Genomic DNA, 16,909 nt, shown 5'->3' with positions numbered 1-16,909 from the left:
ATGTAAATGTGAACAAATATGAAGGAGCAATTTGAAAGTCAGTTTTGTCATTCTGATGAAAGCTCAAAAACAAATGTCATGAGATTTAATTTCAGCACGACTTGTTTGAAGTGTGAATGGACATTTCTGATATGCAGATGAACCTCATCAGTGCCAGTTGGCAGCTGATAAAAAGAAAAAAATTGTGAATGTATTGTAAATTTACCCTTCGTCCGTAATAAATCTTAAATGCCAAAGTTTGTGACATCTCTCACATTTCGCAGGGCGGGTATAGTCAATTTAATTATTTCCGTGCCGTAAACGCATATAGTATAATAGAGCGTGAACGTCGCATCTCGGCAGTTCGTGTATAAGAGAAATTGTGGAAAAGCGGTCAAATAACTTCGTATTCCAGAACAATTGCACAGACAGTCATCAGTCAGGTTGGTTTGTAATTTTATATTCATTGGTTACACTTGTCGGAGCTGTTGCTCGCAACTTGACGACAGCCTTTTTTTTTTTAAATGACTATTGTCAAACTGTATTTTTCCCACAGTATGTAAAGGCAGCTTTCCGCTACACCGGATATGACGTTTCGTCCCTTCCTCAGCGCATAGACGAGATTAAGCTAGAGAGATAGCAATGTCAGGTGTCGAGGAAACTTCAAATGAAGCTATAAACGTCAAAGAAGACAAAGAGTTTGATGTAGAGGCCGAGGACCACGTCGGGGATGATTATTTTGTTGACCCGACTCGATATTTGTTTTACAGGTAGTGTTTGGTTTTCTTTTCCCATTAATGTTTGGGTGGCTAGCTTGCTAGCCGCTTTAATAGTAACTACTTCTTCCGTTAACTTTAGCTAGTTTGTTATAGCACGGTAATGTCTGATAACTTTTAGTTTAATGTCTGTTTCGGTAGTGAGTTTCGTTAATATTTGCCATCATAACGTGACCACTAATGTCCCTATATTCAGCAGTAAATTATTTATTGGAGTAGTGTTATGCTGATTGACTTGACAAGTTGGAACATCCCAGAAGCTAAAGGCGGACCCATACATGCAAATTATTTCACAAAATAATTTACATCTTTTCCCCATTTGCCTAACAAAGTAGTACTGTACTGTAAGGAGCGTTAACTACATTAGCTACCTTCAGGCAGTATTGTAGATCAGCAGCCAGGAAATCCACCCCCGTGTGTTTTGTGTTTCAGAGACAGAAAGGAGTGGGCTGACCTGGAGCCTGTTCCTCAGGATGATGGACCAAATCCTGTAGTGAAGATCGCCTACTCTGAAAAGTGTAAGATTGTTAGAAAGAGATGAGAAGCACACAGAAGACACCACAGAAGTGAAAGTGACAAGCAAACACCTAGAACATCAAGAACCATAGCTTGTACCATGATACATTATTAATATAATAATTACAGTAGAGACATCAGACCACACAGGTATTGAGTTGCAGATTAAGTCAAGACTTTGTTGGTGAAATTGGTATGTTTTTAAAGCTAATTTACGTATCTTTCTTCCAACAGTCTCAGACGTTTATGACTACTTCCGTGCACTGCTGAAAAACGATGAAAGAAGCGAGCGGGCTTTCGCCTTGACAGCAGATGCCATTGAGCTGAATGCTGCCAATTATACAGTTTGGTGAGTGTGCTGCATGTTGTTGTGAATATCTCCTAGTGTCTCATTTTTACAACACAAGGAAAAAGCAAGAACAATGATTTGAATGGTACATTGGAGAATTCTTGCACTTCCTCATTCAAACAGTAGGACATTTTATCTTCTTATCTCAAGCTGAGTTGAGTTTCGATAGAGACGTCCTGTAGTGAACAATTTACAAATGCTATCCTTTTTAATATAAGAAGCAGTACATGTGCACATTGTGCTTAAAAATGACCTCAGTCAAACTTTATTGTAACAGTTCTTGGGTTCGGGTATGTGCAGGCACTACAGGCGAGTACTACTGCAAGCCTTGTCAAAGGACCTGAGGGAGGAGATGAGGTACATTACTGCCATCATCGAGGAGCAACCCAAAAACTATCAAGTCTGGTGAGTGCTGGCAAATTCATTTTAGGTCCCATGTTTATGTAATAGTTGTTAAATAGTTGTTCAATATTTCAATTATTCAAATATTCACGATCAGGGTTATCAGTACATATGAAGTGTTTGTTTGATGTCAAAGTCTATATTTTGTCCAGCTTTTATGAAATGTAAATAATAAAATGAGAGAGGGTTTAAAAAAAATGACGTAATAAAATGAGTTCTCTGAACTCCTCACAGGCATCACAGACGTATGGTGGTAGAGTGGTTGAACGACCCCTCAGAAGAGGTGGAGTTCATTGCAGACATTCTCAGCCAAGATGCAAAGAACTACCACGCCTGGCAGCACAGACAGTGGGTCATCCAGGTAGGTGTTGGGGCTCCTAGCAGAGTTTGGCTTCAGAAATGAGGACTGAGATCCAGTTTTCTTCCCACAGTGAGCCACTCTGCCAGAATGAATCCTTTCCTTTTTCCATTTGGTTGTTTGTTGACATGCTGTTTGAGTCCTTCTGTGGTCAGTATTTGTGTCATGCAGCGCAGGGCCACCACTATAAGCACTACATGATACATAAACTTTGCCAACATTTGCCTTCTTCACTCTCCAGGAATACAAACTGTGGGACAACGAGCTGGAGTTTGTGGAGAATCTCTTGGAGGATGATGTGAGGAATAACTCTGCATGGAACCAGCGGCATTTTGTAATATCTCACACTACAGGCTTCTCTGATCCAGCCATCGTGGAAAGAGAGATTCAGTGAGTACTTCTCCTAAAAATCTGGATGATTTGCATAGAAAGTTAATTTGCACCTTTTTTAAGTTGGAACGAAAAGTGATAGCAATTTATAGTCACTGTTCCTATCATAAATAGCTTCTGTTTAAAGAATCTCAGGCTTTATATACAAAAACTTTTTATATGTTGAAGTGTTGAGTAGACAATACAGTTTGATGATGCCCTTTAAGCAAGCTAATCAAAGTTTCTTTTTTTAATGCTGGCATCGTTCCTCCTTCAGTATTTACAAGAGCAAGTTTTCTGCCGCATACATTCTGACTGTTTTTTCTCTCTGTGTAAGATATTGTCTGAACCAGATCAAAAAGGCTCCGCACAATGAAAGCGCATGGAATTATTTGAAAGGGTAAGATGCAACATGTCAGAGATTCTTTTTCTACAGTGTATCTAAATAACATGAATTCTGCAAGAAGCAAAAGCGATACATCAAAAAGCTTGTATATTCTTTGCTACATGAATCTGCTCGGTCTGACTGAAAGAGAAGGAAAATCACTGGTATTTCAGACTGCCATCCTTATTCAGATATTCACAATATATGACATGCTACAGGGAAAAAACTGAGCTCACTGACAGTGTACCCTCTTTTTTTTTTTTCCCAAGGATGCTGCAGGACAGAGGTCTGTCGACTCCACCTGGCCTGCTGGAGAGGATCCTGGAGCTGAAGGAGACACACTGTTCACCTTATCTGCTAGCATTTCTGTTTGATTGCTATGAGGATGCTTTGGAGAACAGCAACCAAAAAGAAAATGTGGGGGAAGAGGAACGAAAGGAAACTTTAAGAAAGGCTCTAGAAGTAAGGTTTTATTAAAGAAAACTGTTACAACTCTGATTTCTGACATTAAGTATGTGTTTTGAGGGATCAGGATTAATTTGTTTGAGAGATGAACTGAAAATGTTGCCATTATTGTTGTTTTCTGACCCTTTCTGTGTCTCTTCCCCCCCTTTGAAGATTTGTGAACTTCTGGCACAAGAGAAGGACACCATCCGTAAGGAGTACTGGCTGTATTTGGGACGTTCTTTAAAGAGCAAATCTGGAATCAGTAGCCCCCCCGATGAGTCCCCTGAACCGTCAGTCCCAGCATCTGGGCAGCAGGAGATGAGCTAGACTACCAGGAGACTCACACCATTTCCCACTCCAGTCCCACTTCATCTGCACTGACAGCGGAACCAACCCATGGAGTTTGATATTACTGTAAATTGTTCTAATGTATATGGTTGCAGAAGTTTCATAAATAACAACCACTAACACGAGATCACCTGAGGGAAGGGATTGATATCAAACAGCAAAAATAGAAGGAAATCCCCCTCGTACTAAAGTGCGATAACATGCAACGCTTCGGTTCAAAACATATCTAATTACATGTAATTTGTCGTACCCCCTCCACAAACACACACACACACACACACAATAAAAACAACTAAGGAACTACACAATAAGGCTGTACCAGACATCTGGAATTGGAAATCATTATGCTAGTTTATCATCTTTTAGATTTATTCGAGCGGCTGTTGTCTGTCTTTGTTTGAATCTTAATAAATCAATATTTCCGTCTTTTGAACCTATAAATCTGTGTTTGACAGCAGCCTTCATGCCATGAAAATTGATAAATGTCTGAGTGGATTTGCAAGCACACATAATTTGATTTAATGTCTGTGTGCGATGGCAGGTGAGCATCTTATGTTAATATCTGGTTACCGGAAAAAAAAGTGTACTAGCAGGAGCATTCTGACATGTTTATCTTATTAATTTGTGTTACTTTTAAATGTAACTTACAAGTTAGTTTCATGGTAAAGTTAAAAGTAGTTTTGAATGGACACTCACTGGTGACGTAACTCCAAAGAAGACTTTAAATGGAGTATTATGTGCATGTAAACCCACTCTTCATATAAATCCTGACACATTTCTTTATTGTTCCGTGCTGTTAGTCAGAGAATACATGTGATTGTGTTGTAATGGAGGGAAAAAGCCCATGAAATAAACCAGTTTGTAGTAATACTGAGAGTGATATCAGTGATAATACGCCGATGAAATGCAATGGCATGTTGCTGCTGCTGCATTCTGATCAATGACTCCCACCACATCACAGCTTTCCCCTTTTTGTCCAAATCTATATCAGCTGCTCTAAATGAGCCACTTTCTCGCCATTGGGCTGAGTTTGTTCTGTTTGGTCCTCTGAGCCGAGCTGCCAGGAGAAAACCAGTGAGCCCCTGTGCACACAGCACATGTATTGACACTCGCAGCCTCATGTCCTGGACTCCCTCGGAGCTAGGAAATGGATTTACTCCACTAGATGCAGCTGTTTCTACTTCGGCTGACATTACAACACAATCCATCCCTCCAGTTTCTAACCAAGCAGTTGGTCTGCCAGCAGTATGTAATTATAGCTTCTCCAAATACTTGATGTTAGAGGAGGACGGCTCGCTTTTCTCTGCTTTTCCTCCTCAGTGTGGAGGACACTGTGATCGGCAAGTTCACGTCATCTGCAGTTATGACTAAGCATGAGGACCATATGACACTGATATCACAGGGCACGAAGGCAAATGATGTGATTCATTCAGTTTTATATACAAGCCAACTCTGAAAGGAACCCAACCCTGTCCTTTAACTAAATGTAGTTTTGTTAGTAACACTTTATAATTTACAAATTATTCACCTAAGTAATGCTTAACTAACACATGACTCGTGATTTTTGCATGAATTAATGCAGGATGTTTCATGAACTTCTGCTGCTCACCATTAACAAATGATGAAGTTACTATGACTTTATGTGATTAGTTCACACACAATAGATCATCAGTTGAGGAAAGGTAATTAACAGCTACCTCATACATGACAATTTATTATTAACAGGAATTCTGGACACATCCTCTATTATTTCATGCATCGTGAGTCATGCTGCTCAGTTAAGTATTAAGTATATAATTTGTACCCTTATTCAGGGGTGGAAGTAACTAATTAAAGATACTCAAATTACTGTAAAAAAGTCATTTTTGTGTTTTTTACAAGTCTGTAATTTTACTTATGCATCTCAGCGTGTAATCTACTTAGTTAATAACCTAAAAATCATAATTGAGTACTGAGTACAATTTGAATTAATATCTAAACCATTCATCTGAATTTTTGTAGCCAATAAGGTTATCCGATCAGGAGCGTGCCAATGAAAACTCTGACATATGGACAAAAAACACAAAACTCTGCAGCAGGTGCAGGTTTGGAGAGGTGACCGTGACCACTGAGCAGAACAGAGCAGGAGTTGGAAGTAAAATGACTGAAGATTTGGAGAAACAGAAACGCCTTTGATTGAACGCCTGCTGTTGATAATGCATTACACATCAACAGTTAACAAGTAGTAACTAATAGTAACTAATAGTAGTAGCATTTGAGAAGACTATGTTGTACTTTTACTTAAGTGTTATTCTAATATACAAGTAGTTTTACTTGTAAGAAAGTAATATTCCAGTAATGTATCTGACTTGTACTTGAATACAGATTTTCAGCCACTGCCCTTATTATCAAGTGTTACTGTTTTGTTGGTAAGACTTTAAGTCAATCTGCATGGGTGTGAAGCATCAGCCTTTTTTTGATTAAAAACTGAAACACCAAATCAGGCTACACGGCTCACACCTCAGGCTGCCAAGTGAATATGAATATTGGCCGCAGTGTTTCTTTCTCGAACTTATTAATCAAAACAGATCAGGTAGCTGCTGCATCACGTCAAGCATTGTTTGGAGGACACTGTTCCCCAGTGGTTTAACTTAAAACAACAACAAAAAAACAAAAAACAAAAAGGGACCCAGACAGTGTGTAATTAAAATACTAATTAAACTCAAGCACAAGTCCAAACAAACCACCCAGGTTCCCTCGCAGTCTGTGGAAGTTATTAAATACAGGTGAAGGAGACAGACTGCAGCCAAGAATCTGTCCTCTGTTCTGGTGTCCATATGTGACTTCTACAACAGCAGCTATCATGAAGGCTGCTGATGCCACTGGCCACTTTTTAAGATGCATGCACAGTGGATTAACAGGAGGCCAGTGTATCAGTGTAGATTCCTGGACGGGATCCAGCTCGGTTCTGAGACATCTGTTTCTTATAAATGGTGGAGAAGGGAGCTAATCCTGTGTGGGATTCTGCATCCTCTCCTCTCTGAGAGTCAGCCCCATGTTTATTTTCCCATCACTGAAACACCGAAGCAGTGATACCAGAACCATACTGCACATGTTAGATTTCTTGAGGGGGCACATATTTGCATAAATACAGTATTTTCACAGTGTGATTTGATGAAAGGAGACTGCAAATTTGGAAAAAGCAGTGAGAAACTAACTTGTGACGCCATGTGGCATGTCTATCACCTGTCAAACTGTTTCAACACCGACACTTTTGGAAAACACGAGTTTGAACACATCTAAAAATAATGTCCGACGCAATGTTAAAAGGAGTTTTTTTTGGTAGCATCTCCAGAAACTCAGTGTGAACTAGAGCCAGAAACCTCTGTATTTACAATGAATTTATAGGAAAATACACATTCCACATTAGGTCCACACGGCAAGCTAAGATGAATTCAACCACACAAAAAAGCCAGCATTCAAAATGGCCTCTCTCCTCACCCTCCTTATAGACCAACCTCCCATAGAATTAAACTACATGAGAACAATAGAGAATACTTAAAGTGGAAACAGACAACTTTTCAAACCCCTCCTCCAAAGCAAAAAACAACCGCAAGAATCCAGATTTGACCTAGAAACCCTGATCTCAGTGCTGTGAAAAGTTGTCTATTGCCACTTTAATGTTGGAAAAACAGTGGTTACCTTTTGTAGAAGTTTGTAGAAGAAACAGCAAACTTGGTGTGTGTGCTTCAAGGATAATGCTGCTACTATTCTGATTGTTCTTAATATCAACAAAAGCCCTGAAAAGATTAAAAGCAACAATGAAATGATCCTACAACATGTATTGCCTGTGTAGCCAACGCCTCCATTGTTGTCAGTGAGTTGCGTTGCTCCACTAGCAAACAATGTTCCTTCATCACAATGAATCTGGGCATTGTAGTTTATTATTGATTTGATCCCACACACACTGGTGCCTCAAACACAGGTATAAAAAATGTGTGTTCATGCACAGCTGAAAATAGTCCCCAGAAAATGCACTGGTGCACAGTATACTCTTTATTTGAGTCACAATTGCTGAAACCTACATTGCCCAGCTCTTTCAAGACATGATTTATTGTGGGTTTTTTTTTTCTTATTTATAATCTACTTTTATCTAATCTATACCTTTATAAGAGCAAATGGTCAAACATGGTCGGTAAATGGGGCATTATTGAGGGATGGATTAACACTTTGTTGGTTTAGGTCCTTACATGACATTTGTTGACAAAAAGAAAAGTATAAACTAACATGTGCCTTATTCTTCCAGCAGTCACGAGAAATTCTTGTCCCTCACCACACATAAAGAATGTAAAATGTCATACCCCTCTCTCCTTCCCTATGTTTCAGTTATGTATCTATAGTGTGTCAATATTTAATAAAAAGGGAAAATGCAATGGAAAAACAAAACAAAAAAAACCCCATTGACTGTTTTAACCTCATGCATGTGATAATCATTACTACACCTCTTCCTTCCTCACTAATGAACCACTGTAATAGTCTGTTCATCATCATTACCATCATCATCATCCCAGCACAAAGAAAAAAAACTTTTAATAAAAACCTACATGGATATCCATTAAACAAATGCCACTATTAATCTTCTTTAAGGCGTAGCAGAACAATCACAATGATGGTACTGAACGTGGAAGAAATGTACTTATGTATTAATCAAGTTCCTGCATCTGCTGTCTCCAGACCAGCCACTCGATGCCTGAAGGATGATTTATAATTGGCTTCAATTTTTTTCGAGCATAAAAAAAATTGAATTGAATGAGCAGACGCTGCTCGCACACTAACTGTGTTTAGTCTTTATGATTTAAACCTATTTCCTTGATTTAGTTAATGTGGCTCTTTGTGCCCTTTACACTTACTGTGTGAGAAATATAATTTCCAAAGGTTCTTTGATTAAAAGTCACTCCTTAGAAACCAATTGAAAATATTTATAGTTGGGCGATGAAGTCTATTATTACATCAAGTAGTGGGAATTAAAACGACCAGGGAAAGAATTTCAAAGTTAAATTGACTTGCGATTTAGATTATGAGAAGAAATTACATTAATACTCTCTGAATTTCTTTTAGACAATGACTGATAATGGTAGCGGTAACACTGGTGGTAGCATTAATTATTGGATTGATTTGTTCTAAAAAAATGTATTAAAAAAAGCTGCCAAGATTCTGTGTTTTCTCCAGATGTGATGGTGAAACAACCTTTCAAAGAGCATGTACAGTAGAAGGGGCTACACTGAACGCTCCATTGATCCCAGTCTACTGACATCACCTTGATGTGTCAGCTTTTTTAAAGGCAGTTGTACAAGGGAAACCTCCAGGTACATCAGGCCATTACATGAAGGAGCAGCTTACAAAAATATTAGCATCTTACAATCGTTGTATGTATTTTATGTATAATGCCAGAATTATCCTGATATCTCTCTTAAAGCCACTTTGGGGCAGCAGAGCAGACTAGAAACACTACAAAACATTAAATAAAGAGTTGCTTGCATTCTGCAGACAAAGAAAAACATTAGCATTCATTTGTAGCCGTGTTTTGAGCCAACTGGTGAATTTAAAGGAGAAATGATGCTCGTTTTCAGGTTCAAAATTTTATTTTGATTGACTACTAGAATAGTTTTACATGCTTTACTACTCAATGTCTATTTTCTGTGCAGTGCTGCTACACTGTATTCCTCCTCTGTATGAAACGCTCTGTTGTAGCTCCTGTCTCTTTAAGGCCCCTCCTCCTGAATACCCAGTCTACTCTGATTGGTCAGCTCACACATGCCTGAGCCAGCACTGCTCACCATGTCTCTGGTCGGCTCTGTCGTGTTTTCAGCTTACAGTTATCTTCAATTCTACGGTGAATATAGGCATAAATTATGCACGTGTGACATGGTGACATAGTGATGTCAGGAAGTCACTGAATTCACTTTATGTCCAGTTCACTCTCTGTGTAGCTCTTTTTTGGTCTCCACCAGGCCTGACTCCTTAGAAAAACATGTCTGGGTGTTTGCTGCTAAATCCTGCACTATGTTCGCCAGCTAGCATTAGTTGCTAACGTTTTCTGTTTAGAGCTGGGCAGGTAGCATATAGTGGCAGCCTGTTGTGGCTGGAAATGAGAGCACAATTTACAGGCTGGAAAACTAAATCTATTTGCTGAAAGAGGATGAAAGCTGTGTTGAGCTGAGGGGAACAGCAGAGTTGAGTGATGATTTTCTGTGAGTTCATCACAACAAGCAACACCTTTCACCTTAGACATAGTAATTTCATCCATTGCTAAAATAAAAATATTGATTAGTGCAGCTTTAAACAATATTCTTGCACCCTGGCCACCTTGCTTCTCTGTTCATTTTAGGTACACTCCTGCCCAGTTGACAGGTCCTACCCTGGCCAGGCAGGTCTTCTGCCTCTGTATTGATTGTGTAGAGTTCTGAGTCGATTTCTCAAACATTGTTTGAGTCTCTCCTGGTTCGAGCCAACAGCAGTGGAGGCTGCTGCTTTAGATTCATTAATATTTATAGGCTAACACCGGATTTTACAGGCTGACCTGTCACCAGCGTTGTAACTGCTGCCGTAAAACTGCATCTGAAATGCGGAGCAGTCCCTTCACAGCTGACTCTTGGCACAGCTGAAGCAATGAGCCCTAAACACACACACAAATTCACACACACAAGCTGTAACTTGTAGTGATTTCAGTTAAAAAGCTGCTCTTGAAGGATAAAAGGTGATTTTACCACAATGTGAGGAATCGATCTGACGTGTTCTTTGACACCAGGCCAGACTCATGATATTTTCCTTCCACTGCTGGTTAAAAACAATGTACCGAAATGTTAACACACTGATTTGAAGAGTGTCCACCACTTTGAAATTAAGCCTTGTGTGTGTGGGACAATCTTACCTATTAGGACTGGAATTACTTTCCTCTTCAGTAGCAGCCTCTTCCAGGTTTGTGACCATGACAGGGAAATTGTCTGTGTTATGGGGGTGAGAAGGGCTCTCCTTGTGCCCTGATGAAAGACATATGCTGTTAACAACTTCTGTTTCATCAAATTTGTCGGACAATTGAATTCAACAGCTTCTCCTCACATTAAAATGCATGCTCCGTACCTGTGAGTGCTCCCACTGTGAGTTAACTAAAGACGTTCTCTGAGCTGGCCTGGTCCAAGTTTATTTGTATAGCTCTTAATCACAGTTTCAGTCTCAAAAGGCTTCACAACGCCCACATTATGGAAAAACAAATGTGAAAACTGGTTTGAATCTGCTGATCAGCAGAGCGTGGACATTATACAATACTGTAGCAGAAGGGTAAACTAAGAGCTGTGGGTTTTCCTGCTGAAGCCTGCACTGTTTGGGTCAAAGGATGTGAGGTGATGGGTTGTTGTTGATGGTTGACATCCACAGCACTGCCAATGGACCAACCCACACTGCCAGCAAGCAGGACTGCCAATCAATCAACCAATCAACAGAACAGATCATCAACACATCATTCACAGCACCTTCTCTGATCTGCAAACCTATGCAAAGTAGTAACGACCTAATTAGACTCACACACACACACACACACTTACTGGCAGCTGTACTGGTACAGTCAATGAGGTGGCTCATTGTGATGAATGGATGGGCGAGGGCTTTCCCTGGTGTAATTCTCTCACCTGCACCCATCAAACGTTTGGTTCATTAAGTCAAAAACTCTTGCTTGTCCTCTGAAAGTTTTCACATTCAGGGTAAATGAATTGGAAACAGATCAAATCCAACAACCTGCAACAATCTGCTGGCAGGCCACACCACAGGATCATTTTACATATCCTTGAACTTTTCTCAGATGGCTGCCTCTTGAGTCAGGGAACTAATTTTATAATTTCTCTAATGTTTTCAGCAAGCTGGTTCTATGACAGGTGTTTGTTTTTAGCCACAGTTGCAGCGTGGCTCTATGGGTGGCAATGTCAGTCTCTCAGTCAGTCTACCACTTTGATCCAGATGGAAATTTCTCAACAAATGTTGCCTTGAAGTTATGTACAGACATTCATGGTCTCTGGAGGATTATTCATAATTACTTTGGTGAAGCCTTGACTTTGCTCTTGTGCCACCGTGAGGTCGCCATGTCTTTCTGTCTGAAATGTACTGACAACTATCAAACAACTATTTAAATTTATCCAACACTTTCTTTAATGGACTCTGTGGAACTTCTGTGTTGTGTTGGCAGCCGGTCGTTAGTTTATGTTAGCGGACATTAAAACTACTTAGGCTCTCTGTTAGCAGAGTGGAGACAGATGTGTATAAAATCACATCCTTTAAACTGTTGATGAAAATTGAGTCCTTCACAAAGAAATCCACAGTCCAGCTGCATTAAACATATTCAACCAATGGTCCTTTTTTGGCCATTTTTCACGTCACTTTACAATCTGCTTATATATTGATTGAAATCTTTATTTTTATTTTATTTTTCATAAACAAACGAAACAACAAAAGAGTAGTGCATATGAAAACAGGCAATTCTAATGACATGTTCGAAAAGGAGTGGGAAGAAGTGTAAATGTATCTAATCCCACCCCCTCTCCATTAATCTTTAGCCAATAATTCAGCATTGGCGTCCTTATTTAATAATTTCTTATGAATAAAAAATAAATACATAAATAGATAATATAAATACACATATATACAAACATACAAATATATATAATTTATAAACAAAATGTCCTGCAAAATATAATTTAATTTATCAACCATTATCTTATAGCTAATATATTGACTTCTTTTGTCTTCAATAAACATGTACGATTCCTATAATTGATTAGGCCTATATATGTTATAATGATTTAAGTATGTATTCACCAGCATCCATTAATAGGCCTACATGCATTTAGAATGTAAATTTCTACAAATTGTTGCATAGAGCCTCTTTAAGTTTATTTTATTCATAAATACCTGCAAAACTTCTGTTTCCCAATTTCCCAGCAGCCCCCACCAGACTGTTTGGTGCAATTTAGCAAATTTATGCTAACAAGCTAAACTTGCTAACTAGCTAACTAAGGATGTGACTTCATAGCAAATGTCAGCACATACCACTTTTTATTAATATGCACTTTTACTTTTGTACTTTTTAGCATTTCAGTTTGTTGTATTATTACAACAACTGCGTATTTTACTGAGATCTGTTCTGACCTCTTTTCTTTAATAAACTAAAATGGTTGGCATGGTTACCTTACCTTAAAGTCCCGCCACTTCTGGTGGACATATTCTAAAGGTCCGTGAGAGAAACCGGAAGAGGCGTGACTTTGGCGCTCTAAATCACTTTTTGTCAGCACTTTTTACTCATTTACTTTTTTATTATTTCAGTTGTTTGTTGTATTATTTCGTCCTGCGTGTTTTACTAAGATATGTCTGTGACCTCTTTTCTTAAATAAACTAAAATAGTGAGCATAGTAAACGTACATTAAGATTATAGCCTACCTGCTGCTAATCATGAGCATGCTAAAACGCTGATGTTAGCATTTAGCTCACCGCTGTGTATATACAGAGCTGCTAGCATTGCTGAACTCTTTCTTCAACTTGCTCCGAGCCAGAGACAACATATGAAAACCTCCACACCTGTCTCTAAAGTGTTCCTGGAAACACAACTCTGCTATTTCGGGAATACATATCTCCCATGTTCCTGTCCGTTTGTCTTCCAGTAGGAGACATATTGGACTTCATGCTCAACATTTACTTTTAGACTGTGGGTGAATCAACTTCTGTCGACATTACAGCACTGATGACTCACGCTACTTCTACATTTGTTCTGGGATCAAAGAGAATTTGTCCAAAAATCTGCCCTGTAATCCAGCAGCATGTTTTTGTTTCTGTCTGTGGCCCTCTGAATCTCCATCACATCGAGGTCCACACAAGCATTAAAAAACAGACCGCAGTTCTGCCCCCACCTACACAACAAGTCATTCAGTGTGTGCTAAATAAAACGTGAGAACTTTGTGCTGGTGTATTGTTTTTGGAGGGGGAGGTTGGCTGAGAGCAGAGACGTTGAGGAGTCCAGTCAGCTGCCATCTGGCCCGGGCTGGATGTTTCAGCACCACGGACAGCGACCAGCCTCCGTCCATCCCCAGCACCACCGACTGCTCTATTATTCATGCTGCTATCATCTCCACAGAGATCCACACGACAAACAACGACCCTCATTATGCAGGGAAGACGTAGATAGACCTATATCACTGTATGTATGCGGCCTATATATAATTCCCACTGGACTGAGCTCAATAGGGTCCAATTATAAGCAAAACTCAGCTTAGGCACCTTTTTATTTGGAGGAAAACAGTTCAGCACCGGTACAAATTAAATTCATTGACTCACAGTTACTGCTACCAAACTGACTGAAGGGCTTGAAAGGGGTGTAGAGAAATTAATGTCCCTGAAAGCCAGTTATTTCTGTCCCTGCTGGTGTTTGTTTCCTCTATCACCGGCCAGAAGTCGTTTACCCACCTTTCCATTTAACGCCACGCCGCTATAAACTCTCTACGACGCATTTAAAGTCCCCCCCGAGGAGTGTTGCAGTGATTCGGAGGCCTGTGGGTCAGTGGTCATTGGTCCACAGGACTCTCAAACATCTCCGGCTCAAGCAGCCGCCTCCTCCTCTGCCACAAAAACGCCACACGGCATTCAATCCGACGACTTGGCGGACTGCAGAGGAGACTCTCTCTCCTGGAGGAGGAATAAAGGGAAAAAACTTTTGGTCAGGAGGAGAGTGCTGATGGGCGGTTAGGTGATCTGGGGTAAAGTGGTCACTGCTTGTGTATGGATTATCGATAAGTGCAAAAAGGAGCGCGTTGTTGCCATTAGTTATTTATATATTCCTGTAAAGCGGCGGGGATGCGTAAGAGACGCCACAGCGGCGAGGATCGCCCGCTCTGAACCGGAGGAGTCACCGGCAGATGATGTCCCAATGTGAGAGTGCTTCCAGAGGAGACGGAGGAGAGGACGAAGGAGGATGAAGAAGGGGGGAGAGGGCTCGAGAGCGGCAGAGGTGGAATATAATGAAGTTGAGTGGGAAAGGACTGTGCACCGTCTTCTCCAGCACCCTCCTCTTCGTGTGCGCCCTGAGCGAAGTTGTCGTTGGATTAAGATGCGTCTCGTTGGGATCTATGGTGAGAGCGCATTTCCACCTCGGCGCCGCGGCCGGGGCTTTCTACTCCGGGCTACTTGTGGGAATCGGGCAGGTGCTGCTGGGCTCCGCGCTGCTCTTTTGCATGGAGAAGCCCGGCTGCAGGAATTTCTTTCTCCTCGGTGTTGTGGTCTTCTTGTTGGGGGTCCTCACCGCCTTCTCCGGCGCGGTGGTGGACGGGGACACGGCTTCTCTGGTGGAAAGGAAATATTCCCATTACTGCTTCCACTCTTTGGTTGTGAACCCTGCGTGCGAGCAGCTGAGGGAGTACCAGCGGAGTCTGGTCGTCTCCACTGTTCTCAGCACCTTGGAGTGCGTCCTCGGGCTCATCAACCTGCTGGTGATCAAAAGGTACAAAACAGCGCAGTTTTCTAGGAGCCGACAGTGTCAGAGGCAGCGCGCCGGCGCGATCATCTTCAGAGAGGAGCGGGACTGCTCCTCGGCGGATTTCCAGCCGGTGTCTTACATCAATTTGGGTGTTTTTAATGTGTTTGACGAGACAGGTGCAGAAGTGCAGTCAGGGGGACACCCGTCAATCGAGCTGCCGGGATACTCGCCCACGGACCCGGAGCTCAACCGTTGCTTCCCTTTCTCCTACCCGCTCCCCAGTGAACTGCCGCCCGCATACGAAGACATTTTCCCCGCTGAGGCATGCAACACATAGCCGCTCTGGATCAGCCCTCCAGCAGCGCTTTCCTCTGCTGTGACAATCAATGACTTTGTGCTTAAAACAATCCCCTCTCTTCTCCTCCTCTCAACACCCCCGGCAGAGAGCAGTAAGTTACACAGGAGGACAACAGCAGTGGATTTTCATTCACCTGATTCCTTCTCATTCTGATATTTTTCTTACATCCGCCTGGTAGCTTTTAATTGTGCATCATCACCAGTCAGACTGATGTAGATGAGCAGATCAAAGTGATACAGGCCCAGACAGCTCAGACAGATCAAGGCCCATAAACGCAACAGCTTGCTAGTATAACAAAAGCAGTTTTTGTGTTCTGAATGTTTTGCTGTTCCACATTTTTACATGTGAATAAAAAGTGTATTTAACCTCATCTGACGCTCCTGCCAGTTTAGCTTTTGGAAATCCTGTTGATGTGTGGTCAATCTAAACTTCATTTTCAAGGGATCCAATCAATAGAACATGTTTATTTATTTATTTATTTATTTTCATAATAATCAAGAGCCGTTCCTAGTGTACTACATAAGCAGTTATTTTCTACTCTGTAAGTCATCCTCTGGGAAAACAGCCACCTGGAATGCAATCATGTTGACAAGAATAGACACTTTAAAGGCACACGCAGTGATTTATTATTTCATTTTTTTTTTTTAAGTTGAGTGATTCAAAAGAGACTATTTTGAAGTAGCAGAGGCCAAAATCTCCTGACTTTCCCCTCTGGTCAGGCTAAAAAAACATTCAAGCCTACATTTCCCATAATGCAACTGACCAGCACCGTTTCATTAGACCTTCCTCGTCTGGTAAACATCTTTAAAACTCCACATTAATCAAGTTTCCACCAAGCCCATGCTGAGACAACCCTGAACTTTGAACTCCTCCAGAGCTACAAAATATACATACACCTGTTTCCCCAGGCTGAGTGAAGTAAACTTAATGTGTAAAATTGGTGGAGTGCTCCTTTAAGGTTGGATTTTGTCAAAAATTCCCAACAGATCAAAGATAAGCCTGTAAAATTGGTATTTCTTGTATGACTGCTATTGATGATAATGAGTATGTGGGGTATCAGAGGAAACAGAAGGACCGTCTGAGCCTGAATGCACCATTTGCTTTAAAGTAGCAGGAGAGATAATGATATATATT

The 16,909-nt window shown here is 40.8% G+C and overlaps 2 protein-coding genes across 2 annotated transcripts; both read left to right on the top strand.

Moving 5' to 3' along the window:
• The first annotated feature begins 590 nt into the window (after positions 1-590).
• On the top strand, positions 591-4,797 carry fnta (farnesyltransferase, CAAX box, subunit alpha). The gene is made up of 9 exons (XM_073486867.1): positions 591-749; positions 1,188-1,273; positions 1,506-1,620; positions 1,921-2,025; positions 2,257-2,383; positions 2,622-2,770; positions 3,087-3,149; positions 3,404-3,596; positions 3,753-4,797. The coding sequence occupies exons 1-9, from the start codon at positions 622-624 to the stop codon at positions 3,906-3,908; spliced, it is 1,122 nt and encodes a 373-aa protein (XP_073342968.1). The 5' UTR covers positions 591-621; the 3' UTR covers positions 3,909-4,797.
• Positions 4,798-14,962: 10,165 nt separating this feature from the next.
• On the top strand, positions 14,963-15,754 carry LOC141013061 (transmembrane protein 271). The gene has a single exon (XM_073486597.1). It carries the CDS (start codon positions 14,963-14,965, stop codon positions 15,752-15,754), a length of 792 nt encoding a protein of 263 aa, XP_073342698.1.
• The last annotated feature ends 1,155 nt before the right edge of the window (positions 15,755-16,909 follow it).

This window comes from Pagrus major, chromosome 18 (assembly GCF_040436345.1).
Source record: "Pagrus major chromosome 18, Pma_NU_1.0".
Lineage (NCBI taxonomy): Eukaryota > Metazoa > Chordata > Actinopteri > Spariformes > Sparidae > Pagrus > Pagrus major.
Note: the sequence above shows the minus strand (reverse complement) of the source record. Positions and strands in the feature narration are given on the sequence as shown.